At 40.5% G+C, this 23670-nt stretch overlaps 1 protein-coding gene across 2 annotated transcripts in view; it reads right to left on the bottom strand.

The window, feature by feature from the left end:
• The window catches only part of chl1a (cell adhesion molecule L1-like a), a 90558-nt gene that overhangs the window by 41510 nt on the left and 25378 nt on the right, over positions 1–23670 (bottom strand). For both annotated transcript variants that reach the window (XM_037540971.1, XM_037540972.1), the window contains exons 10-19: positions 22938–23072; positions 20637–20777; positions 18916–19027; positions 13513–13679; positions 13254–13419; positions 10551–10675; positions 8140–8241; positions 7747–7944; positions 6790–6860; positions 93–315 (exon numbers count right to left, since the gene is read on the bottom strand). In XM_037540971.1, coding sequence (XP_037396868.1) covers positions 93–315; positions 6790–6860; positions 7747–7944; positions 8140–8241; positions 10551–10675; positions 13254–13419; positions 13513–13679; positions 18916–19027; positions 20637–20777; positions 22938–23072 — 1440 coding nt within the window. The remainder of the gene's footprint in view (positions 1–92; positions 316–6789; positions 6861–7746; positions 7945–8139; positions 8242–10550; positions 10676–13253; positions 13420–13512; positions 13680–18915; positions 19028–20636; positions 20778–22937; positions 23073–23670) is intronic.

Raw genomic sequence — 23670 nt, 5'->3', positions numbered from 1 at the left:
TGTTGAATATACTTTATTAATACTTTATTAATGCTTCCTAAAGCACATAAAGCTAGGTAAGGGTGAAGAGTATAAAGAAGTGTTGCACTCACAGTCCTCCCCTGAATATCCGGTCACCACTCTGGGTTCTGGAGCCCAGCCAAGGTGGTTGCGGGCCTGGATCTTGATCTCATAAGGAACAAATGTTGGGGTGTCTTTCACAACAAACAAGTGTCTCTCCATGGTGTGCTCAGTCCAGGTATCCTCAACGCCCAGCTGCCTGTAGCTCAGCTTATACTCTAGACCAGGCCCATTGTGTTCTATGGGCAACAAAGGCTAAGACACAAAGACAGTATTTACAGAGTTAGTGCCAAAATATATCTCCTGATTTCTCCTGATTTCTTCGACTTTTGCATATTTGCCACACTTTACAATAATAATAATATAAGACAAAGATCATCCGAGGAAACCCAAAACACAGTCTTTAAATGATCATTTCATTGATTGAAGGAAGAAAGTTATCCAACACCAACTGGCCATGTGCGAATAAGTAAATGCTTCCTTCGTTACTCAATCAGCCCATTAAATCAAATTTAAGAGAACCGATTATGCACATTTACAATGTTCATAATTTTATTTTTGGGGTCTGATAAGCCCAGTGGGTTCTGATTGGTCAGACTGCCCAGCCCTACACCTCTGTGGCTCTTCTTACAATGGAGCTGGTTCTGATGCATAAGTTTGAGCCAGAGTCCGACCCTGAAACAAGTTGGTAGTCCTGATCCACCTCCACAAGCTAGACTGGAGCAGGATGTTTTAGAGGCGTATGCACCGCTCTTGTGTGAGGGCGTGGCAAATGTCCAGTAGGCGGGCAGTAAGGATTGTGTTATGAGATTACATCATCTTGTAAGAAAGAAAAAGGGCTGGACTTCCAACGGAACATTTCAGGCAGCTGAGAAAAGTGGTTTCTGTGGGAGAAAGTTACTCGCTCTGGCCTGTACACTAGGCTTTGTGACTTTGCAGACAGTTTACATGCACAAAAAGTTGGAATACACTGAAGGAAAGGAAAAAAATAAATAAATAAATTTCCCCTTTAATTGGTAATTGAGATCAATGAAATTACACCCAGGCTTAATTACTGCCAGCCCTGTTGAATCTAAGGCTACATTCACATTACCAGGCTGACGTGGTACAAATCAGATTTTTTGCCCTAATGTGACACAAATCTGATCTTTTCAAACCCGACCTGAGCCACTTTCATGTGTGGTCCAAGATCGGACCACGCGACCTTAAAGTGACGCTTAGATCGGACTTCATGTGCTTTTTTCCGCTGCGCTGCCAATTAGTGTTACCATGGCAACAGCACCGAACAGCCGTTAAAGCCTGTAGACGGTGGAAAAGCAGCTCGTCTCACCTTTTTCTCCTCCGTCTGGCTCTAATAATGAAGCTGAGAGCTGATCAGAGTTAATGATCTTCTCAGCGAAGCTCGTTCTGCTCGTTAGTTTGTGCTGATGATGCAGTGATTCAGTCACGTGACGTCACTGAGTAGGAGGAGCTCATGAGGGTCATTTCAGGCCGGTTCATCATATTAATGACCGATTTGAGTCTCTTACCTAAACGAGTGAGGACTGTCGAGTCAGAGAGATCGGATCTGAGCTGTGAGGCTTGTAATGTGAACGCAGCTTAAATATCACTTACATACTCTTCCCAGCAATGTAAGGTAGGATAACAGGCCGTTATTCCGAGGCTATGTTCAGATGGCACAGCGTATTCAACCCAAAACAGTTTCATGTCCAAAGGCAGGATGAGAATCCCGCGGGCTCTGCTCATTCCACCGAGGTTTCTTTCCAACACAGATTCTCACAGATTGAGATGAAACATGTTCCACAAAAAAAGGCTTTCCACAAGGCAACCAGTCAAAAAAGAAGACAGGTGAGATTGAGCCAGAGAGTGAGCGCAGGGCTGTATAGAAAGACAGTTTTGCTTGTGTTTGCAACTTAAAACTTAATCAGCTCAAAAATAAACATTAATTCACTGGTATATTCATTATCCTCTACGTCAGAGGTCACTAATAGGCGGACTGCGGTCCAGACCCAGACGCTGTCCTATGCAGACCTGGACCTATAACTAAACTGTGGAGAATTGTTCAATTTTGACAAGGTGGTCCTGTTTTAATCAGCGTGACTTTTCTAGTCACTAAAGCAGCTTTTACGTCCTGGGAGACTCACAGACCAATCGCATGCGCTGTAAATATCACACGTGACGCTACTCAGCCAATCAGATCTGTTTACGATGAGCTCTGAGACGCGAGTGAGTGACGCCACACAGGGGAGGGACGAGGAGAGAAACAGCAGTCAGAGAGGAAAGTGAGTCAGAGGGAAGTTATTCCACATGACGTGATCTAAAAAGAGGAAACTGACAGTAAATGTTGTTGAAATCTGACCGAACTGGACTTTATTTGATCTGATGTTCAGTAAATGTTGTTGAAATCTGACTGAACTGGACTTTATTTGATCTGATGTTCAGTAAATGTTGTTGAAATCTGACCGAACTGGACTTTATTTGATCTGATGGTCAGTAAATGTTGGTGAAATCTGACCGAACTGGACTTTATTTGATCTGATGGTCAGTAAATGTTGTTGAAATCTGACCGAACTGGACTTTATTTGATCTGATGGTCAGTAAATGTTGTTGAAATCTGACCGAACTGGACTTTATTTGATCTGATGGTCAGTAAATGTTGTTGAAATCTGACCGAACTGGACTTTATTTGATCTGATGTTCAGTAAATGTTGTTGAAATCTGACCGAACTGGACTTTATTTGATCTGATGTTCAGTAAATGTTGTTGAAATCTGACCGAACTGGACTTTATTTGATCTGATGTTCAGTAAATGTTGTTGAAATCTGACCGAACTGGACTTTATTTGATCTGATGTTCAGTAAATGTTGTTGAAATCTGACCGAACTGGACTTTATTTGATCTGATGTTCAGTAAATGTTGGTGAAATCTGACCGAACTGGACATTTGATCCAATGTTCAGTAAATGTTGGTGAAATCTGACCGAACTGGACATTTGATCCAATGTTCAGTAAATGTTGGTGAAATCTGACCGAACTGGACTTTATTTGATCTGATGTTCAGTAAATGTTGGTGAAATCTGACCGAACTGGACTTTATTTGATCTGATGTTCAGTAAATGTTGTTGAAATCTGACCGAACTGGACTTTATTTGATCTGATGTTCAGTAAATGTTGTTGAAATCTGACCGAACTGGACTTTATTTGATCTGATGTTCAGTAAATGTTGGTGAAATCTGACTGAACTGGACTTTATTTGATCTGATGTTCAGTAAATGTTGTTGAAATCTGACCGAACTGGACTTTATTTGATCTGATGTTCAGTAAATGTTGGTGAAATCTGACCGAACTGGACTTTATTTGATCTGATGTTCAGTAAATGTTGGTGAAATCTGACCGAACTGGACTTTATTTGATCTGATGTTCAGTAAATGTTGTTGAAATCTGACCGAACTGGACTTTATTTGATCTGATGTTCAGTAAATGTTGTTGAAATCTCACCGAACTGGACTTTATTTAATCTGATGTTCAGTAAATGTTGTTGAAATCTGACCGAACTGAATTAAAGCTTTCCTTATTTTTTTCAGGTTGTGAATTCAGGTTGGGAATTTGGCCTGGAAAGCTTTCCTTTATTTTGACAGGTGTCTGTGACAGGCCTGAAATATAACAACTAATTACAGGGAGGAACACAGCTTCTCTCATGTTTCTTGAAGAAGCATTTTGTCAGCATGTGCTAATCATTTAGATAATACAATGAGGTGTATGAAAAGAGAAGTTTCTTTGCTTTTTGACGAATGAATATACAGAAGACGCCTCATGAAAGTCTCATTAACATTGGCTATTTCATCAGGCACACCTACCATATAGGTGCCCATTGTAGGTTTAAAATTACTCTCATTTTTCACTGTACAGTTTATCAGCCCCCCTCAACCCCATCCATCAGAGGAAAGGGACCACCATAGGACTCTCACTAACCAGATATTTGATTAGTAGACCACTCTCAACACTACAGTGATACTAACAGGGAAGTGCATGTTTACATTTATGGCATTTGGCAGACGCTCTTATCCAGAGCGACTTACAATTTGACTATTTTACACAGGTAGGTGAAGGTGGTGTTGGGAGTCTTGCCCAAGGATTCTTATTGGTATAGTGTAGGGGGCTTGTCCAAGCAGGGGATTGAACCCCAGTCTACAGTGTAGTAGGTGAAGGTGGTGTTGGGAGTCTTGCCCAAGGACTCTTATTGACATAGTGTAGGGGGCTCTTCCAAGCGGATTGAACCCCAGTCCTCAGTGTAGAAGGCAGTGGTGTCACCCACTACACTAACCAACCACAACCACATGTTGCTCTGGTATGAGTGCACCTGAGATTTTGTAACACTGTGTACATGTACTGTCCGCTTCATTAGAGGCTGCAGTGCTGTGTAAAAGTCAGAAATCACCCTTTCTTTGATTTCATTTCCAGTAAGACGGCAATAAGTACAAGTTACTTGTTTTCATTGTTAGAAAAACACAGGAAACATTTAAGTAACAGAAAATTACACCAGGGAACCCTGGAGCCTCCAGCACTAAGTATAACATCAAATCTATCTGTGTTTAATTTGGTCACTCTATTTTTGTGCTTCCTGTAATCACTTTAACTCTTCTACTCTTACAATCTTTAAACAAAAAAAAATGATATCTGTATATATAATTATATCTGTCCTCCCAACAAAAGATTCCCAAAGGAGAAACTGATTATTTTCTCTTTCAAAGAGACGTTAACATTCACACAAGCAACTACCCACACACACATATTTCACTCTCATGTGCATCAACAATGCCTAAAGGAGAGATTTCTGATGAGATGCGATATTAAAGAATTTTGCAAAAGAAAGGAAAATGTCAAAAGTTTCCAAAACTGGAAAAACAGAGCAAATGAAACTCCTAAGAACTGTGCGAGACCTGCTAGACCACAAATACTGTCATCATCAAAGAAACAGCACTTAACCCTGTATGGTGCTGTGGGACCCAGTTTCAATGTTTAGCAAAAGAAAAAATGAAGGAATTTTTTTTATCTCATTTTCATTGAAGAACATAGAAAATAACCCATTTTCAGTGCCTTCACTCTGTTTACCCCCCCCCCCCCCCCACACACACACACACATACACACATTTATCACTGTTATCAGTAAAAATATCTTGTATCTCCAAAATGGGAACTTTACAGGAGAAGGAAAAAACCTACTTTACTTTTAATGTAAGTCAATGGAACCAGAATTTTTTCCAAGTCGTTTTGGGCCGTTTCTTTGGGTCCATTCATCATGAAATTTATGTACAATGTAAAGAACAACAGACATTTTCAAAACTGAAAAATCACAAAATAGAGATACGAGGTGTGTGTGTGTGTGTGTGTGTGTGTGTGTGTGTGTGTGTGTGTGTGTGTGTGTGTGAGAGAGTGGACAACATGGCCAGGCTGCTGACTGGCTACAGCTGCTAAAGTAGAACCCTACGCTGGACACTTGTGACATTTTAAACATCTGGTATTTTTACATAAATTGTTATGACTGTATTGATTTAAAAAACATTAATGCGGTGGGTCCAGCAGACCACCGAGTAACACACACATCAACACCACACACGGGTTAAAGCTTTCATCTTTGACAGAGGAGAAAATCAAGCTCCACTCTTGATTCAGATCTGAAAAAATCCACAGGTGTTTCTGTCCGTCTTTTCACTGTGAGACGAAAACTACACAACACTTTTAGTCTGAAAGGGCGTGTAGCTGCCAAGAAGGCAGATAAAAAAAAAGAAAATGTGCACAAAAACATGAAAATTGGACATCTAGGATGTGGAGTAAGGTTTTATGGACTGTCTCTACGATTGTGAGAAGCAGAAGATGCAGCCTGAACTTTGAAGGTGTGGAAAAGTATCCCTGCAGATTTCTTTAAAAAAGCTCAAAGCAAGTCTTTTGTAAAGAATGAAAACTATAATGAATGCAAAGGGTGGACACAGTAAACACCGAAAAACGGGACCACTGTTGCCTGGATGTTTTTGGATGGCCAACTATTCTAAACACGAGTGACATGAAGGTGTTTAAAAGCGGCAGCAACACTGATACTCATACCACCCACTCCCATGTTGGTACGACTACTGTCCATGTCCTAGCAATATCTGGTAAATGGTGGTCCAGTTTCATTGAAGGATGGGGCAGAAGGGGGGAGATATGTTGTGTAGCAATAAGCTCCGTCCCAATTCAGGGGCTGCGTCCTTCAGAGGCTGCATTAGAAGGCCGCTTGCGTCACGGCTCATTTCGAAGGCTCCCTAAAATGCGGCCGGGAAACCTGCCCTTCTTTTCCGTGGCAATGAAGGATCTAACGGGTGGATCCTTTGCCAGCCAACATACCCTGAAGGTTCATTGTGTGCCAGCAAGGATTCGAGAGCATGGTGGCATCAGCAGAGGAGTGAACAGCGGCTGAGGAGACACTTTAAAAGGGTTTGTTGGGCTTAAACTGAGTCGAATAGTGAACAATAAAAATGTTAAAAAAGCCAATTTGGTCTGATATGTTTTGTTTTGGTTTAGGGAGCAAAGAGCAGACAGAGAGATACATCTCCAGCTCTCACGTGGTCTACGAAGGCTCGTCCTTTCAAGGGCTGCAGCCCCTGAATTGGGGCAGTGATAGTCAGTACAGGTTAACATGCACCTATACTTACACCCCCTGCATGTACTGAAGAGATAAGTAAAGTTTGTTTACCTTCCAAGTGATGTGCATCTGATGAGGCACATGACCCTCAATCTTAATATTTTCCGGATTCCTATCAGGGGCTGTTTAAGAAAGAAAAATGGATTATTACCATCTGTCCGGTCTATCTTGAGTGTGCAGGCTATCTTCAGTTGGGGATACAGCACCATCAATATATCACATATCTATGGAATATGTATAGAAGACAATATCAAATGTCCTGAAGCAATAAAAATGCAGGCCACATGAAAGGAGCCTTCCCACTGACATTTCAAAATTTCCGCATAAAAACTAAATTCAAAGAGTAGACCAGCCAAGATTTCACAATCTTTAACACCAAATGTTCACAGTGAAATACAGTATTTGATTCAATTCAACACATTTTGTGTAATAACACAGCAAATGTCTGAGGAGCTGACGTTTAAGGTAAAAAACATTTTGATAAAAACATTTGTGTTTTTTTTCAGATGTGAGGTTTTGGTCCTGGTTGTGCAAGTATAAGCAAACACAGCGTAAAAGTGAATTTGTATTTATAAATAAGTATAATTAGGATATTCTGTTCATATACAGCACCAAACATGGTGAATAAATATCTTCATTGATGTTTTAGTTCATTTTACTTTCTTCACATTTTCAATTGTTATTTATTGGTATATTTGGTATTTGATATATATGGTATATTTATTGATCCGATCAAAGTAACTGTAATTTCTCTCATTTAATTACTGGCTACTGAGCTGCATTACTTTTACAGTTATGTAAAATTACAGGACATTACCGTATTTTAATCTGCAGAAATGTGAAGTCAGTATATTTTGCCAATTTACTGTAAACACTATAGCAAATTACTATGATACATTAATGCATTTAGTAGCCTGTCATTTACGGTAATTTTACAATGAAATGTTTAACAGTTCGGACACATGGCAGAAATATCCAGAGAGGAAGGCAGAAAAGTAGTCTTCCTACCAGCGGGAGGCGTTTTATATCTCTCAGAGGGTTTGCTGGGACGGCCTGCGCCTATGGCGTTGACAGCGGTGACTCTGAATTGGTAATTAATGTGGCCATATAATGACAGCGGGGCGGAGTTCTGGTTGCCAGATACACGCAAAAGTGGCTTCCACTTCCCAGGATCCCAGTGGTTCTCCTCATATTCGATGATGTGTTCTGCTCATGAATACGAGATGCTGAAGTCATTCGGAATGCAGCACACACACTATACACACCGTACGCCAGTCCCAGTGGGATCCTGAGCAGTGCATTAACATGTGAATATGAAGAACTTCAACTAGAAAGAGTGAAGTAGGAAGAGAATCATCTGTGCAGACTTGGATAAAGTGTAAGGAGGAACCTGCACTTCACCTTTTACAGGGCTGTTATGGTCCTTGGTGGGCACCCAGTGAAGCCTCACACTACGGTCTCTCAAATCAGATAAGAACAGCCGTACTGGAGGATCAGGAACATCTAAAGAACATTCAGCATCACAGGTGTGATAGAAAATGAGGTATTAATCATTATCCGGACACTAAACAACAGCTTAGTGCATGCAATGAGGCATTTTGATAAAAAAATAACAAAAAAAAAAAAAAAAATAAATAAATAAAAAATAACAAAAAAAAAAAAAAAATATACATATACATATATATATATATATATATATATATATATATATATATATATATATATATATTAATAACAATTAGCACTTTTATTTTGAAAAATAAAATTTCAGTAAAATGACATAGTAGTCCATATTGATATCATGGTCAAACATCATCATTATGAAAGTGCTGTAAGACGTTTATTGCCTTATTATTTCTAGACATTTCTACTTATATAAAAACTACACAGGGACTTCGTAACAATGCCATAAACAATTAATAACAGCTTATGCCAGCAGTTACAAGATGACATAAGAAGTAAATGACACTACATTGACATAACAGCTGTTAAACTAAAGTGATACACACTTGTTCCATTTATAACACTGTTATAAAGTAACATTCCCCCATAATGGAACTTGACTGCTTCTTTTAATGCTTACGCATGTGTTATGAAGCTTCTGTGTAGGTGACATTGAAACCATTAAGTTAAAATAAGTAAAAATGTCCATAAAAAGGCTGAATTATTTTTCAATAATACAATCCCACATCTGAACAAGTTGGGATGTTGTGCAAAATGTAAATAAAAATAGAATGCAAGTCTATGCAAATCATGGAAACCTATTTAATTAAAAATAGTACAAAGACAACATATCATATTTTGAAACTGAGAAATTTTATTTATTTATTTTTTAAAATATGTGCCCATTTTGAATTTGATGCCAACAACACAATCCAAAAAAGTCGGGACGGGGTCTGTTTACCGCTGAGTTCATCTCCTCTTCTTTAACAGCACTCTAAGTGTTTGGGAACTGAGGAGACGCTGCTGTAGCTCTGAAAGTGAGATTTTTTTGTTTGTTATAGGATTTCAACAGTTCAGGGGCTCATTTCATAATGTGCCAAATGTTTTCAGTGGTGTCTGGACTGCAGGCAGGTCAGTTTAGCACCTGGACTCTTTTAATATGGAGCAGTGCTGCTGTAATACATGCAGAATGTGGTTTGACATCGTCTTGCTGAAATAATCAAGGCCTTCCCTGAAAAAGACGTCGTCTGGACGGCAGCAGATGTTGATAAAACATGTAAATATCATTCAGCTTTAATGTCGCCTCCACAGATGAGCACATCACCCAGGCCATGTGCACTAATGCCCCCTAAACCATCATGAATACTGGCTTTAGAACTGAGCACTGATAACAAGCTGAGTGGTCTTCAGCCCGGAGGACGCAGTGTCCATGATTTCCTAAAGAATTTCAAATGTTGATTCGTCGGACTGCCAGACACTTTCCCACTTCCCCTCAGTCCATTTTAAATGAGCTCAGGCCCAGAGAAGGTGGCAGCGTTTCTGGATCCTGTTTATATTTGGGTTCTTCTTTGTGTTTTAGAGTTTAACAGCGTTTGTGGATGCAGTGATGAACTGTGTTCACAGTCAGTGGTTTTCAGAAGTGTTTCTGAGCCCATGCAGTGATTTCCACTACAGAACCATGTCTGTTTTTAATGCAGTGCTGCCTGAGGGCCCAAAGATCACGGCCAGCAGATACTGGTGTTCAGCCTCGTCCCTCACAGACAGAGATTTCTCCAGATTCTCTGAGTCTTTAATGATGTTCTGCACCGTAGACGATGAAAAGCAGAAGCTCTTTGCTGTTTTATGTTGAGGAACGTTCTTCTTGAGCTGTTGCTCTATTTGATGGTGCCGTCTTTCACAGAGTGGTGACCCCTCCTCCTCTTTGCTTCTGAAAGACTCCGCCTCTCTGAGACGCTCTTTATACCCAGTCATGTAACTGACCTGCTGCCAATCAACCACCAGGTGTTTGCATCATACAATGTTACCAGCCTTTTTTTGCCCCGTCTCAAACTTGGCATTAAATTAAAAATGGGCATACATTTTAATAATAAAAAAAATTACATTTCTAAATTTTAACATTTGATTTGTCGTCTTTATACAATTTTCAATTAAATTTATGGTTTAATGATTTGCACATCATTGGATTTTGTCTTTATTTACATTTTGCGCAGCGTCCCAACTTTTGGAAACAGGGTTGTGCTATTCTTACAACAATCTCAGAGAGAGATGTATTAGCATCAGACATGTCACCTACATTTAAGATGCTTTCTGGCTATGAGAGGTCTGGGTGGTGAATGCGCAGCCAGGATGAATTAAGAGAGAATTCCTACCCAGCACTGTGACACGTGCAGCTGCTGTGTCTTCATCCAGAGGGGTTCTCGCGATGCAGGTGTACAGTCCTCCATCGCTGTGATTCGCATTGAATATATACAGTATTCTCTCATCAATGTAGAATCTGAGAATCATCCAAAACAGTTTTCAGTGGTTTTCATGTTTCATACTTCAGATGGTAGATGTTCACCAGGAATGTGACTTGGTCCCTTACCTTATAAGCGTTTTATTGAAGGAGAATTCCACACATCTTTCAAATTCTGCATAATATAATCATTGATACGCAAACTAAGTGGACTGACGTGGCTCATGTTGCACTGTAGAGTCTTACTGACTCAAATATAACCATTTTAATAACTATCCAAAACCACCAGTGTACCTGGACTCACGTTAGTTAATAACTTTGTGATGTACCTTTAAGAGGCATTAAATGCTCCGGATGTCTGGTTCCCATCACCAACACCACTGTGAACAATTCTGAGTCGGTAAGTTTCTCTAGAATGGAGTGTTTTACATCAAGCCACTGTGAATAACCTTATATATTAACAATTTAATAATGTAGAAAATTTGAAAAGCTGGTGGAATGCCCCTTCAACCAACTCTAGCTCAAAGTTTTTAAACATTACTATGTTTCATGTTCTCTGTTTCAAGAAAGAGATGACATCACTTCAGCCCCAAAAGCAACAAATTGGGATCCCTTTTAGGGAATGGAATATTTTTACCATGCATGATAAGTTGCTGGTGATCCATGAAAGCCAGCGGTTTAAATACATGGTGGATTATATAAGCCATATATACACTATATTTCCAAAAGTATTCGGTCGTCTGGCTTCACACGCATATGACCTTGAGTGACATCCCATTCTCAATCCATAAGGTTTAATATGATGTCGGCCCACCCTTTGCAGCTATAACAGCTTCAGCTCTTCTGGGAAGGCTTTCCACAAGGGTTAGGAGTGTTTATGGGAATTTTTGACCGTTCTTCCAGAAGCGCATTTGTGAGGTCAGGCACTGATGCTGGACGAGAAGGCCTGCCTGTTACGAGACGGTGGGGAGGCGGAACCCAAGTGCAGAACTGAAAGCCACCACCTCAGTATGGATTGGGGGGCTATTCCTAGTTTAAGCCCTTCAAACAAGGGAAAGGAAAAAAGGCGGGAATGTTACATAAAGGAACTAGAACCAGCGTGCTCAAACAAAGGCTTAGAGAGGTGAAATAAATGATAATGAGAGCGTAAAAGACACCGCCACCGTAATTATGACAGGAAGGCAGACTTTCCTTCCCCTGTTTGCTCTTAGAACAAACACCTTTTGTACGGCTTGGATTTTTTTGTTTTTTTTGTGTATAATTTGTGGACAATTACTCTCTTTTGTTTTTTCCAGCTCTCTTCTTCTCTCTTTTTATTTTTTGGGGCAATTGCTTTTCTTTTCTTTTCAAAGACTAAGTACTGTACTGGTCACCCCTCTACAAAGCCCGCAGGTGTACCGAGTGAGGCTGATTAGTCCCTGGCTCCTCGCTTCCGTCGCCCTCTGCACACCATGATCCCCCCTCCACCAAACTTTATACTCGGCACAATGCAGTCAGACCAGTACCGTCTCCTGGCAACCGCCAAACCCAGACTCATCTATCAGCTTTCTAGACGGAGAAGCGTGATTGGTCACTCCAGACAACACGTCTCCACTGCTCTAGAGTCCAGTGGCGGCACTTTACTCCACTGCATTCCACGCTTTGCATTGCGCTTGGTGATGTAAGGCTTGGATGCAGCTGCTCGGCCATGGAAACCCATTCCATGAAGCTCTCTATGCTGTTCTTGAGCTGATCTGAAGGCCACATGAAGTTCTGAGGTCTGTAGTGATTGACTCTGCAGAAAGTCGGTGACCTCTGCGCACTATGCCCCTCAGCATCCGCTGACCACTCTGTCATTTTACGTGGCCGACCACTTCGTGGCTGAGTTGCTGTCGTTCCCAATCGCTTCCACTTTGTTATAATCCCACTGAGAGTGGACTGTGGAATATTTAGTAGTGAGGAAATTTCACGACTGGACTTGCTGCACAGGTGGCGTCCGATCACGGTACCACGCTGGAATTCACTGAGCTCCTGAGAGCGACCCATTCTTTCACTAATGTCTGTAGAAGCAGTCTGCAGGCCGAGGGGCTCGGCTTTATACACCTGTGGCCATGGAAGTGACCGGAACACCTGAACTCACTGATTTGGATGGGTGACTGAATAATTTTGGAAATATAGTGTACATTACTTTTGTTTTAAGGCTAAATAAACTCAAAGCAGCTTTTCTACTTTTAAAAGGCTAAATATAGAATAACTTAAATATTCAAAACATTCACTCAAGGACTCATGATAAGCACCTCTAGTAACACTGACACGTTTGTCCCCATCCCCTGGAAATCAAAGCATGAATGTGTGATTCCACAGTTGGCTTTAAATAGTTAGCGCTTATTTAGACACATTAGGCCTTCAGTTCGGCTCCTGAAGTCCTAACCACTGGGAGAGCTCGCTTGCCTGTGTCCACAGCTAATTTCACAGAAATTATTATGCCTTCCTTGAAGGTTTAGAAGACCGTGAAGGCTTCCCAGTGGTATGTATGTAGGTCATACAAGGTTATTTGAAGTTCAAAGCTACTATTATGTTTAAAATAACTGTGGACACACACTGGGATCTTGGCCAACAAGTAAACTACGCTACGCACCCTGAATCATCAGTGAAATTGGAATATATATCGATCCCATCTTTCCGCCACAGAATTTCCAGATCTTCTCTGAGCGACTGGTCCATATCCGCCTGGCACTCAAGCTCTGCCGTGGAGCCTCTTCTGACCTCCATGTCTTGGGGAGGGACCACAATTCTGGTCGGCTCTGTCATGGAAAGATGCTGTTTTTCACAACACATCTCAGAGAATTACGGTAAGACGAGCGAAGAAAGGTTATTACTGAAAGAGCGTCTCTGACCTTTCACATAAAGCTCTGCGCTGATGCTGGCAGTGCCCTGTGAGTTTGTAGCGTAGCACATATATTTGCCCATGTCTTCCACCTCAGCCGTGTGAATCTGCAGCGAGCCGTTTTCATGGATAGAGAACCTCTCCTCTTCCACCGAGCCCTCTGGGTCTTCCCTTCTCCTGCAAAACAAACACTCAACTGCTCACTGTTTTCCTAAGACCGCCGCCCTGGGGAACAACCTAGTTTTAAAGTTTTAGCTTATTGGAGTCTGAGGTGCATTTTGGTCAAACGGATAGAATTTTAAAAATACTGCAAAAAAAAAAAAGCCCCTTGCTGCTTCCTGCTAAATCCCGAGGGTGGCTATGAAGACTCATCGTACCTGCAGAGCCCAAGGAGGTGAATGAGGTGGGAAGAAGCTCATTAGCAGAGCTGACCTATTAAAGCGGTTTAAATAACGAGGAGAACCTTGAACTGGTGTCGTCTGCTAAATGAACTTGCCTCAGTCTGGGAATCTTCTGGACTCAGTCTTGTTGGAAAACCTTTTCTGTTATTGAATATCAACAGAATCTTCAAACAGAATCACTTTCTCTACATGTCTGAATAGAATCTGTTTGCCCTTCACTGCTGGGTCTTATTGATCCTTTCCATTGTGGATTGACTGGATATTCTTTGTTTGTTGATGTTCATTGGCTCCAAAATCCAAACATTGCTGAGGGCCATTGTACAGTATCAGTTCAAACAGCTATACATACATACATACATATATATGTAATCACTGTTGTCGAAATAATGGACCAACAGAAATGGCTTAAAATGACTCAAAAATTCTGGTTCCATTGACTTCCATTAAAAGTAGAGTAGGTTTTTTTCCTTCTCCTGTAAAGCTACCGTTTCGGAGATACGAGGCTTTCTTCTGATAACATATGTACAAAATCCTCATTTATAGGATACTTTCTATTGGGAGGTGTCTGTGGCAAACCCTAACCCTTAAATTTACACTTGTGAAAAAACAAAAACAATCAAAAAAAAAATTATTGATTTCTTCTGAACTGAAGTTTAATTTTTAAATTGAAACGTTTTTTGAAAAAATGCTGTTCCACATTTTCATGTCCTACAAAAATACAAAGAGTTTTAGTCTGTGGGCGGAGCCTTATTCTAGCCACACCCCTGAGCAGAAGTGAGGCTGCATCCCTGTCCCTCATGGCCACACAGTGAGCTTTGTTTTTAAACGTCTCAACATCTGACAAACAGTGTAAAGCATGAAGATCGGTACCTTTCTGCAGTGAAGTGACCGTTCTGTGTTTTTAAGAAAAATATTGTGATTGTATGTATTTGCCTGGCTGCACTTTCGGGCTCAAAATGAGCCAAAATTGTCCCTATTGAAACGATCATTACTGAAACATTCAGTAACGTTTTTGTAGTCTTATGGTTTTAACGCACTCAGTCTATGTTGGTTTATATTTTTATTATATTTTTATATATTATATATTATTTCTAGCCTATATTGGTTTATATTTAAGATAAGATAAGACGAGATAATCCTTTATTAGTCCCACAGCGGGGAAATTCACAGTATTACAGCAGCAGCAGAGTAACAGCAGTGAGGCACTCAGTAATAGAAACAGGAAACAGTGTAAACATTATAAACATTATAAATAATAAAACATTAAAGATAAATCTCTCGACTATTTACAGGAAAATTAGGATAATAATAAAATAAGAGTTGCATAAAATCTGTATTGCACTTAGGAACATATTGCACAATGAAAAATTGTGTTGTAAGTTGGAGTAAGACAAAAAAATTAATACTATTTTAAGGCTGTTTTTTATTTACTGTTATATTTTATAAAATATGTTATGTTAAAAAATATTTAATTATATTCATTAATGTTCCTCCCACAGTCCAAAGACATGCATTTAGGCCGACTGGACATGCTACATTGCCCCTAGGTGTAAGGGTGTGTGTGTGTGTGTGTGTGTGTGTGTGTGTAAGTGATTGTGTATGTCTGTCTGTCTGTCGGCCCTGCGATGGACTGGCGACCTGTCCAGGGTGTATCTTGCCTTCCGCCCAATGACCGCTGGGATAGGCTCCAGCACACACACACACCCCCTACCCCACCCCCGCCCCACCTGCGACCCTGAGGGAGAAGTGGCTTGGAAAGTGTGTGTGTATTAATTAATGTACATTATGTATAATGACTGATAATGAATATAAAATTAACTACTATTTTTTTGCTCCTTTCTTCTTTTCATTTTAGATTCTGAGAAAGTTCTGGGCCTTGACTCAGACTCGACTCCTGCAGAGTACCTGTCCTGACTCTGGCTCCCTGTCTCCAGGTCTCAGTGCTGACTCGGACTCAAAGGATCAGAGTGACGTGATCTCTTCTTTGAACCAAAGCGCTAAACGGGAGTGATTTGTGTGGAAGTTAAATCTTTTAATAACGGCTTCATCACTGTCACATTTAAGAGGCTGAATAGACTCATCCAGGCATTCAAACAGCCGACTATTTACAATAATATAGAGCCCAAAAAGGCTTCTGTCAGAGCAACAGAGGCTATTGTTTTAATACAATTACACTCATGGAGACTGGATGAAAGTAAAGAGATAATAAGCATCCTCAGATTAGTTTCTCTGGAGACGACGTGCGACTGTCTGATCCGTTTCACCCACGGTTTCAGTCGCACTATTACAGAAAACAACAAAACCACTGCATTACTGATTATTTATTTCATTTGCTCTTAAACTCAGTTGATTATTCTACTTGTTTAAACTTTTGTTGACTGTTTTTTTTCTTCTGTAAGACCTGAAACGTCAGGGAACCTGAGGAAACCTTCTTTGTTAATAAAGGTCTGATCTCTTTTTTGCCTTCAGCCTAAAAAGGCTCTCGTTTTTCTGTTTCCCTGTTTAACGTTCAAAGGGGCTTTCGTTCATTCTTTTGTCTTTGCTGCGCTACAGCAAAGCTTTTATGACTGTTTTCCACTCATCAGTGTCAAGAAGAGTTTGTAAAGCTGAAGTGACTCAGGAAAGATGAGTTAATGTGAGTGGAGAGGCTCATGAGTGTAACAGTGAGCTCGCTGAGAGACAGTCGGTCCGTTTTTCAGCGGCTTTAAGCGCCGTTTTAAAGGAACAGAACTGTGTGCAGCAGAACCGAATGGCACAGCTCCAGAATTAATACCCCTCTGAAAGTACAGTACAGCCATTTGGAGAACTGTAGGAATAAGACAGGTGGGAAACAATCATGTCAAAAATGAACTGACCAATTTTAGTACATAGATGGATGAAATGCAAGCAAAATGTAGGATACAGACCCCTTTTAGGCCATTTGAGTGCACCACTCTCTTTATTTGCTGAATTTAACATATTGGGAAAAAAAAAAACCATAAAAAAATGTGTGTAACTTTTATAGCGGCCACATTTTATGTTTTTTTTTCCCCCAATACTTTAAATTCATAATAAAATAAATAAATAGAGTTGTGAGTGACAAGCCAGTCTCATTAGGAGCTTCTTAAATCTATTATAACAACCAATTCAACTATTCAATGAGCATTCATACAATATCATAAAGCAGGTCATGCATTACAGTCATTCCACATCGCACTGTAATGCACAGCCTTCTGCTTAAGTAGGTGATACTTTATTAATCCCACAAACGGGGAAATTCCACCTCCGCATTTAACCCATGAAGTGAAACACCACATACACACTATTGAACACACACACTAGGGGGCAGTGAGCACACTTGCCCGGAGCGGTGGGCAGCCCTATCCACGGCACCCGGGGAGCAGTTGGGGGTTAGGTGTCTTGCTCAAGGACACCTCAGTCATGGACTGTCGGCTCTGGGGATCGAACCGGCAACCTTCCGGTCACAGGGCTGGTTCCCTGACCTCCAGCCCACGACTACAGCACTATTGTCTAAATAAGACGGCCTGTTTACATGTGGATAATATGACCTTGCTTATATCCAACTAAATAAATAAAAAAAGACTGGCCTAACGTGAAGAAGTTTGTATAGTCATACTTTGGAAAAACATCTAAGAGCGCTCTTTTTGTGTAATTTACTTGATTCACAATCAAGTGTGGATTTTCTGTTGTTTATTATTAATCAGCATTAATCTTCCGCCACCAACTGACTATGTTTAATATGATCAACAGGAGTAAACGATCGTTGTACGGTTAGTGTTTCTACCAAGCCGGAAGCCAGTTTGAACAATTTCAACTTTTATTGATTAATTTTTCCACTGGTGGAGAAATTCGCATGACTTAAACTTTTGTTGGTTGTTTTTTTCTTTTGTGGCATCTGAAACTTCAGGGAACCTGAGGAAACCTTGCATGACTCAGGGTTTGTTCATAAAGGTCTGATCTCATTTTTGCCTTTAGCCAAAAAAGCATCTTAGTTTTCCGTTTCCCTGTTTATGTCTCAACATTCAGAGACTTTCCTTCTTTTGTCTCATGTCTTTTGTCAGTGGTGGTGAAGGGAACCAGACGTCTAAAGACTTTATTGCCTCTAAAATCTTCCTCACATCACAGTGCTTGCTGGAAGAGACACTGATTTACAATAGTTTTGTCCTAATATTTATGGCAGGGTGTTATAAGGCAGAACAGTCCTCAAAGAAAAGTTATTTATAAACATTATTAGCATTGCACATAAAAAACATGGACAACACATGTAGGTTCACCAGGATCGTACATGAAATGACACTGTGACCCCTGGTTCCTATCACCACCACTGTAAAGGGATCTGAGTTTAAGTTTCACCACATTGGACCAAATTCACATCAAACCACTCTGAATGATTTAGCTTACATCTCAGCTGCTGAACTAGGCAGAACTGTTGAAAGTCCTTGGATATTTTTGAAAATTGTTGGAATTTTTGAAAATTGTTGGAATTTTTGAAAATTGTTGGAATTTTTTAAAGTTCTCAGTCGTGTGTTTTGACTGATGGGAAAACTTTCTTCAAATATGTGCTCAGGTGAGAATATATGAGTCAAAAGAAATCTGAATGATTCACATTAATGGGATAACTACAAAAGCAGACCAGAGTTCTGAAAGATTTTGCTGAAAAAAAAGGAGGAAAAATTCACTCAGGGATGCGAAATCAATCAAACTACGGTGAAACGTTTTTTCTTGACCTTCTAATAACCTCAAATCTTCTGGACAAAGCTCCGCTCCAGTCAATGCCGGCGCATCGTCGGTTATCAATGATATCAAATATGAAATTTCAAATATGAAGTTCTGATGTCGGTGCTTCATTTGAATGGCGATTACAAGTAAAGAATGAATAATTAGCTGCGTTTGATGTGTAAATAAAGCGTCCCCTGGGGCTTTAGACTAAGTCGTCCAAAGCTCTGGTGAACATTAAGAGCTGAAAACAAGACACAGATGAACTGGTCAGCTTATTAGAGCATCAAACTGACCAGTGGACGGTGGCAGGTGGAGAACCAAAGACTCTGCAGTCCATCGTGACGCTCTTCCCTCGGACAGTGGCGTACTCCAGATAATCCCGCGTCAGAATCAAAGGCGGATGATCTTGGATGAAGAAGACAACATTAGTCATTTAAGCAAGTGCATGAACATCAAACAGCAGCGGCAGCATGTGGACCACATTCAGCCGAGCGGTCGGAAAGCAGGCCATGCAAGACGCAGCCAGTTCCACAGTTAAGTGCTGAAGAAAGCTATTAACATATAAAAGAGCACTGACGTGCTGTGAGCGATGAACAAGACGGGGAGCAACAGAACACTCTGCAGCGAGGGCTCTTATTCACACACGGCTGCTCTCTCCCAGCAAGGCCTACTGCTTTCATGTCAGTAGCAGATAAACAGCTGCTCAGACCCTGGTGCAATTACACGTCAGCATAGACATTACACTGTAATGAAGGCAGAGACAATTTGAGGAAAATGCCTGTTATGAAAGTTTTAGAAACCTAGAAATGACACTAGTTACATACTAACTGTATTGATGTTAGTTGATGTTTACATTAAACATTATACAGTCATATGGCCGACACTTTCAGTTTACGTCAGCGGCATATCTGTCCTGCTTTAACCCGTGTGTGGTGTTGATGTGTTTGCTACTCAGTGGTCTGCTGGACCCACCAGATTATTGTTTTTATTAAATCAACACAGCCATAACAAGTTATGTAAAAATACCAGATGTTTAAAACATCACAGGGGCAGTCGTGGGCTGGAGGTCAATGAACCAGCCCTGTGACCGGAAGGTCGCCGGTTCGATCCCCTCGGCTGACGGGCCATGACTGAGGTGTCCTTGAGTAAGACACCCAACCCCCAACTGCTCCCCAGGTGCTGTGGATAGGGCTGCCCACCGCTCCGGGCGAGTGTGTTCACTGCCCACTAGTGTGTCTGTGGGTGCTTCACTGCACAGGTGGGCTAAATGCAGAGGTCTAATTCCACAGTGTGCCAATGCAGTGACAGATGGCTCTAAAGTGTCCTGCATAGGGGTCTCCTTTAGCAGCTGTAGCCATTGGGAAGATGTTATTTTATATGTTTTTCACAGAAAATGAGCAAAGGCCAAGAATCTGAGGTTGGAATAAATATAAATCGCATCATTTTCTCTTTTGGTAAATGTTAAAAATGGGTCCCACTAACCTGAACACCACACAAGGGGTAAAACACGAGGCAACGCAAGCCTAAATTTTCTCTTATTTGTTATGTATGGCGATGAAAGCGATATACTGCCAGAAAAAGTAATGCCCGTGGTGGCCCTGTGGCCGTTCTTATCTCTTAAGAAAAGGCTAACAAATTACACAGGAAAGCAGACGGACTAGAGACTGTTACTGTGGACCTGATAAAATAGGTAAAAGTTGTAGATACAAGGTTTCTAATAAAGGGCCCAGGACGATTATAGTCTACATTATATTCTGTGTCATTAATGTGTGCAATACACACAATAACTTAATAAAACTAAATGCAATTATAAAACATTATATGCCTCTTAAATAAACCCCTTAAATGCCCAGGTCCCACCTGGAGGCCAGACTTCCGATCCTCACTCCTATAACTTAGACCGTTTGTGTTCATTTCTACATAATACACCTGGATTTAAGAATTGAATTTAAGAGGTTAATAGGTGGTATCACAGTTTAGTCTGTGCCAAACTTAAGTATTGCAAGCTACTCACTCATGACCATGACGTTGGCGGTGGCCAGTACAGTGCCGTGTGTGTTGGAGGCTTCACACTGGTAGACTCCAGTGTCATTTGATAGTGCTTTATGAAGGATAAGGGTGTCACCCTGTACTTTGCTGTGGAGTGAGGAGAGCTCTGGGGAGGAAAAGTTTATGGTGGTTAGATTTTAATATACTGCATACTGGTGGAGTACAGAAAGAAATTCCAGCATTACATAATTATCACAGGAACTGGAACTTCATGAACTCATTTCAGGTGAAAGTCCTCCAGCGTCTCTCTTGGTAAACCAGTCTTTTAGTAGAACGTCATTAATTAGTGACGCTGACGTCTATTAAAATGATCAGAAGCACAAAACACTGAAGGTAAACAGTTTCCATCAGGGAGAACCGAGTGGCTCTGAAATCACTTTTTACACACAAACAAAGTTTCAGTTTCAGATTTATTTACAACTTAGTTCCAAGTTTAAGTTGAATAAAAACTGGCTTTAAACTCAGGATCACAGATGAGCTCCTTTACTATGTTGATCTGTAGGCGTCTGTTCATAAACATAAACCAGCCCAAACTCATTTACTATAAAATGAACTGGTGTTTGTAGAAATTCAGAAAAAAGCCGCGTCAGTCTCGACTGCATATGTGGACATATTTCTATATTGAGCTCTATTTACACAAAGTTAGGTTAGTTCATCATTTATGTTGAACAGACTCTCCCAAAGTTTTACGCTGCTGCGCTGACGTTGAACCGCGTGCTGCACTGGGTCGGTATGACCAACAGGTCAAAACCAGCTCTAAACAAAGTGACCGCTGGGCCCTGATTGGTGCTCTGGCTTTGCGCTTCTTTCGTTTTGTCATGTTACGTTTTTATACACACAGAAACCAAAAGGAACGACAGATTTCTCAAAATGTAGGAGGAAAAAGTCGGATATTAGACTCTGAAATGTAGTGGAGTGAAAGGAAAAAGTCCAGAACGGAGAAACTTCAGTACAGATACACCAAAAATAGTAAAGTACAGAAACTCATTACATTTACTCAGTTACTCAGTTACTCAGTTACTCAGATACTGCCCGGAGAGCAGAAATGGTTTGGTTGTGTCAGTACATTAGCACCAATGATTATGAAATACATGTCTAGTTGCACATTGCTGCAGTTTCTCACGCGCAGTTATTTTTTCATAGATAATTTTCATTAACGTCAGGGTTGGTATAGCGTAAATTTCACGATGCACGAGACTTATTTGTTGTATATGGCAATAAAAGAGATGGTATTACTAAATGTCTTGTAAAAGCAATGTAGTGTGATACTAAAATCATGAGTCTGGGTTTTTTGAAAATTATAAGGAAACTTCAAGCATTTTAAAGCACCCAAATAAAAACACTGAATCACATTACATTGTCACTGGAATTATATAATAAGACATTTATTAGGATTAGATCTGTTTTTAGTTTCTAGAACAATTATAAAAATGATCACGGGGGCTGTTGCGTCTGCTGGTCAGTCACAGTAAATTAATCCCTTTTAAGTGCTGCTCCACAATCCCATAGTTGCATGCAAGGGTTTAGGCTCCCTGTTCAAATGACACGTGTTGTTGATGTTTTAAGTGAAAATAAGTTACACATCCTCTACACAGAGCACATTTCTGCACACTGTAATGCAAAAAAGCATTGTTTATTTGTTAAATTTAACATATTGGGAGAAAAATAAAACATTAAAATGTGGCCTGTGCAAAAGTTATAGTTACTATTTCAGGCTTTTTCCCAACAATTTCAAACTTGTGCAGTAAAATTAGCAAAAAAAAAGTTTATTCTCTTATTTTCACTTAGAAAATCTACAAAACATGTAATTTGCCTGCTCAAGCTGTTGTATATGACTGCTTAGGTCTATCATAACAATTCCTTTCATTTATTATTTATTTATTATTAATCTTTAGAGACTTAATCCAGGCTTAAGAACACATAAGATGCAGCCCCAGATGTCAATCTTGAAGGAACAGGTTTGGCCTAAGCTGCTTGCCTCAGATTCAAAGGCAGAACTCTAGACTGCATAAACCACTGATCCAAATAACCGAACCAATGAAACAATGAACACATTTTAAAATTGCAAGACGTTTGATGTCGTTTGAAGCCAGTGGAGTCAGGAACTCACGTCGGGTGTCCTACTGCAGTTGGAATTAATTAAAAACCTGATATCTTCACATTTAATGTAAAGAAAAAGCTCTTCAATATCTAAACTAGCAATGTTGGTACACAGGAGGGTGAAAATAAAGGACGAGGTCAGAGCTTTGTGTTGGGGTCCACTCACCGTGGAGAGGTTTGCCGTCCCTCAGCCAGGTGATAGCAGGTGGAGGCTTCCCTGCAGCATGACACTTAATGTGGACATCAGATCCAATCGTCACTACCTGAGTCCTCACTGGCTCTTCTATCCACCGTGGAGGCTCTGAGAAACAGGAGGGGTGTGAGAGGTACTAATTATGACATTGTCCCAACTAGAGCAACACTGCCATCCTGTGTATGTCAAAGAAACTGTGTAGAAACTCAAGAAGAAGGTTTTAGACCAAACTGCTTCAACACAATGAATACAATACATTTCATGAAGCACAATCAATGTAAAAGAGTACATCATACACTAGGGGCATCAAACCTAACCAGCAAAAGAGCCATAATAAAAAATCTCAGCCAATCTGAGGGTCAGCTGCGTTTTAATTCATTTATAATTAACATTTTGCCTTATGTGCCAAAACCACAACAGCAAAATAGACATTGAATACTTATTCCAAAAAATCCAATAAAAATAAATTGTTTTAGGTGGATTTTTTTTTTTAAACTGCCCGTTTGCTTGAACTCTTTTTGAACTGAGAGTCAGAAAACACACTTTGCCGCAGTGCATGCTGGGGACTGTAGTGCGTAGAAGATTAATATAATTTTGTGGGCTGAATAGGCCCGTGACAGGGGCCTGACTCGGCCCGCGGGCCGTGTGTTTGACGCATGGGTTATACACAGTGCCTGTGAAAGTTTCCAACCGGGCACCAATATGG

This window comes from Pygocentrus nattereri, chromosome 9 (genome assembly GCF_015220715.1).
Source record: "Pygocentrus nattereri isolate fPygNat1 chromosome 9, fPygNat1.pri, whole genome shotgun sequence".
In the NCBI taxonomy this organism is placed as follows: Eukaryota; Metazoa; Chordata; class Actinopteri; order Characiformes; family Serrasalmidae; genus Pygocentrus; species Pygocentrus nattereri.
This window is presented reverse-complemented; position numbering and strand designations above follow the sequence as displayed.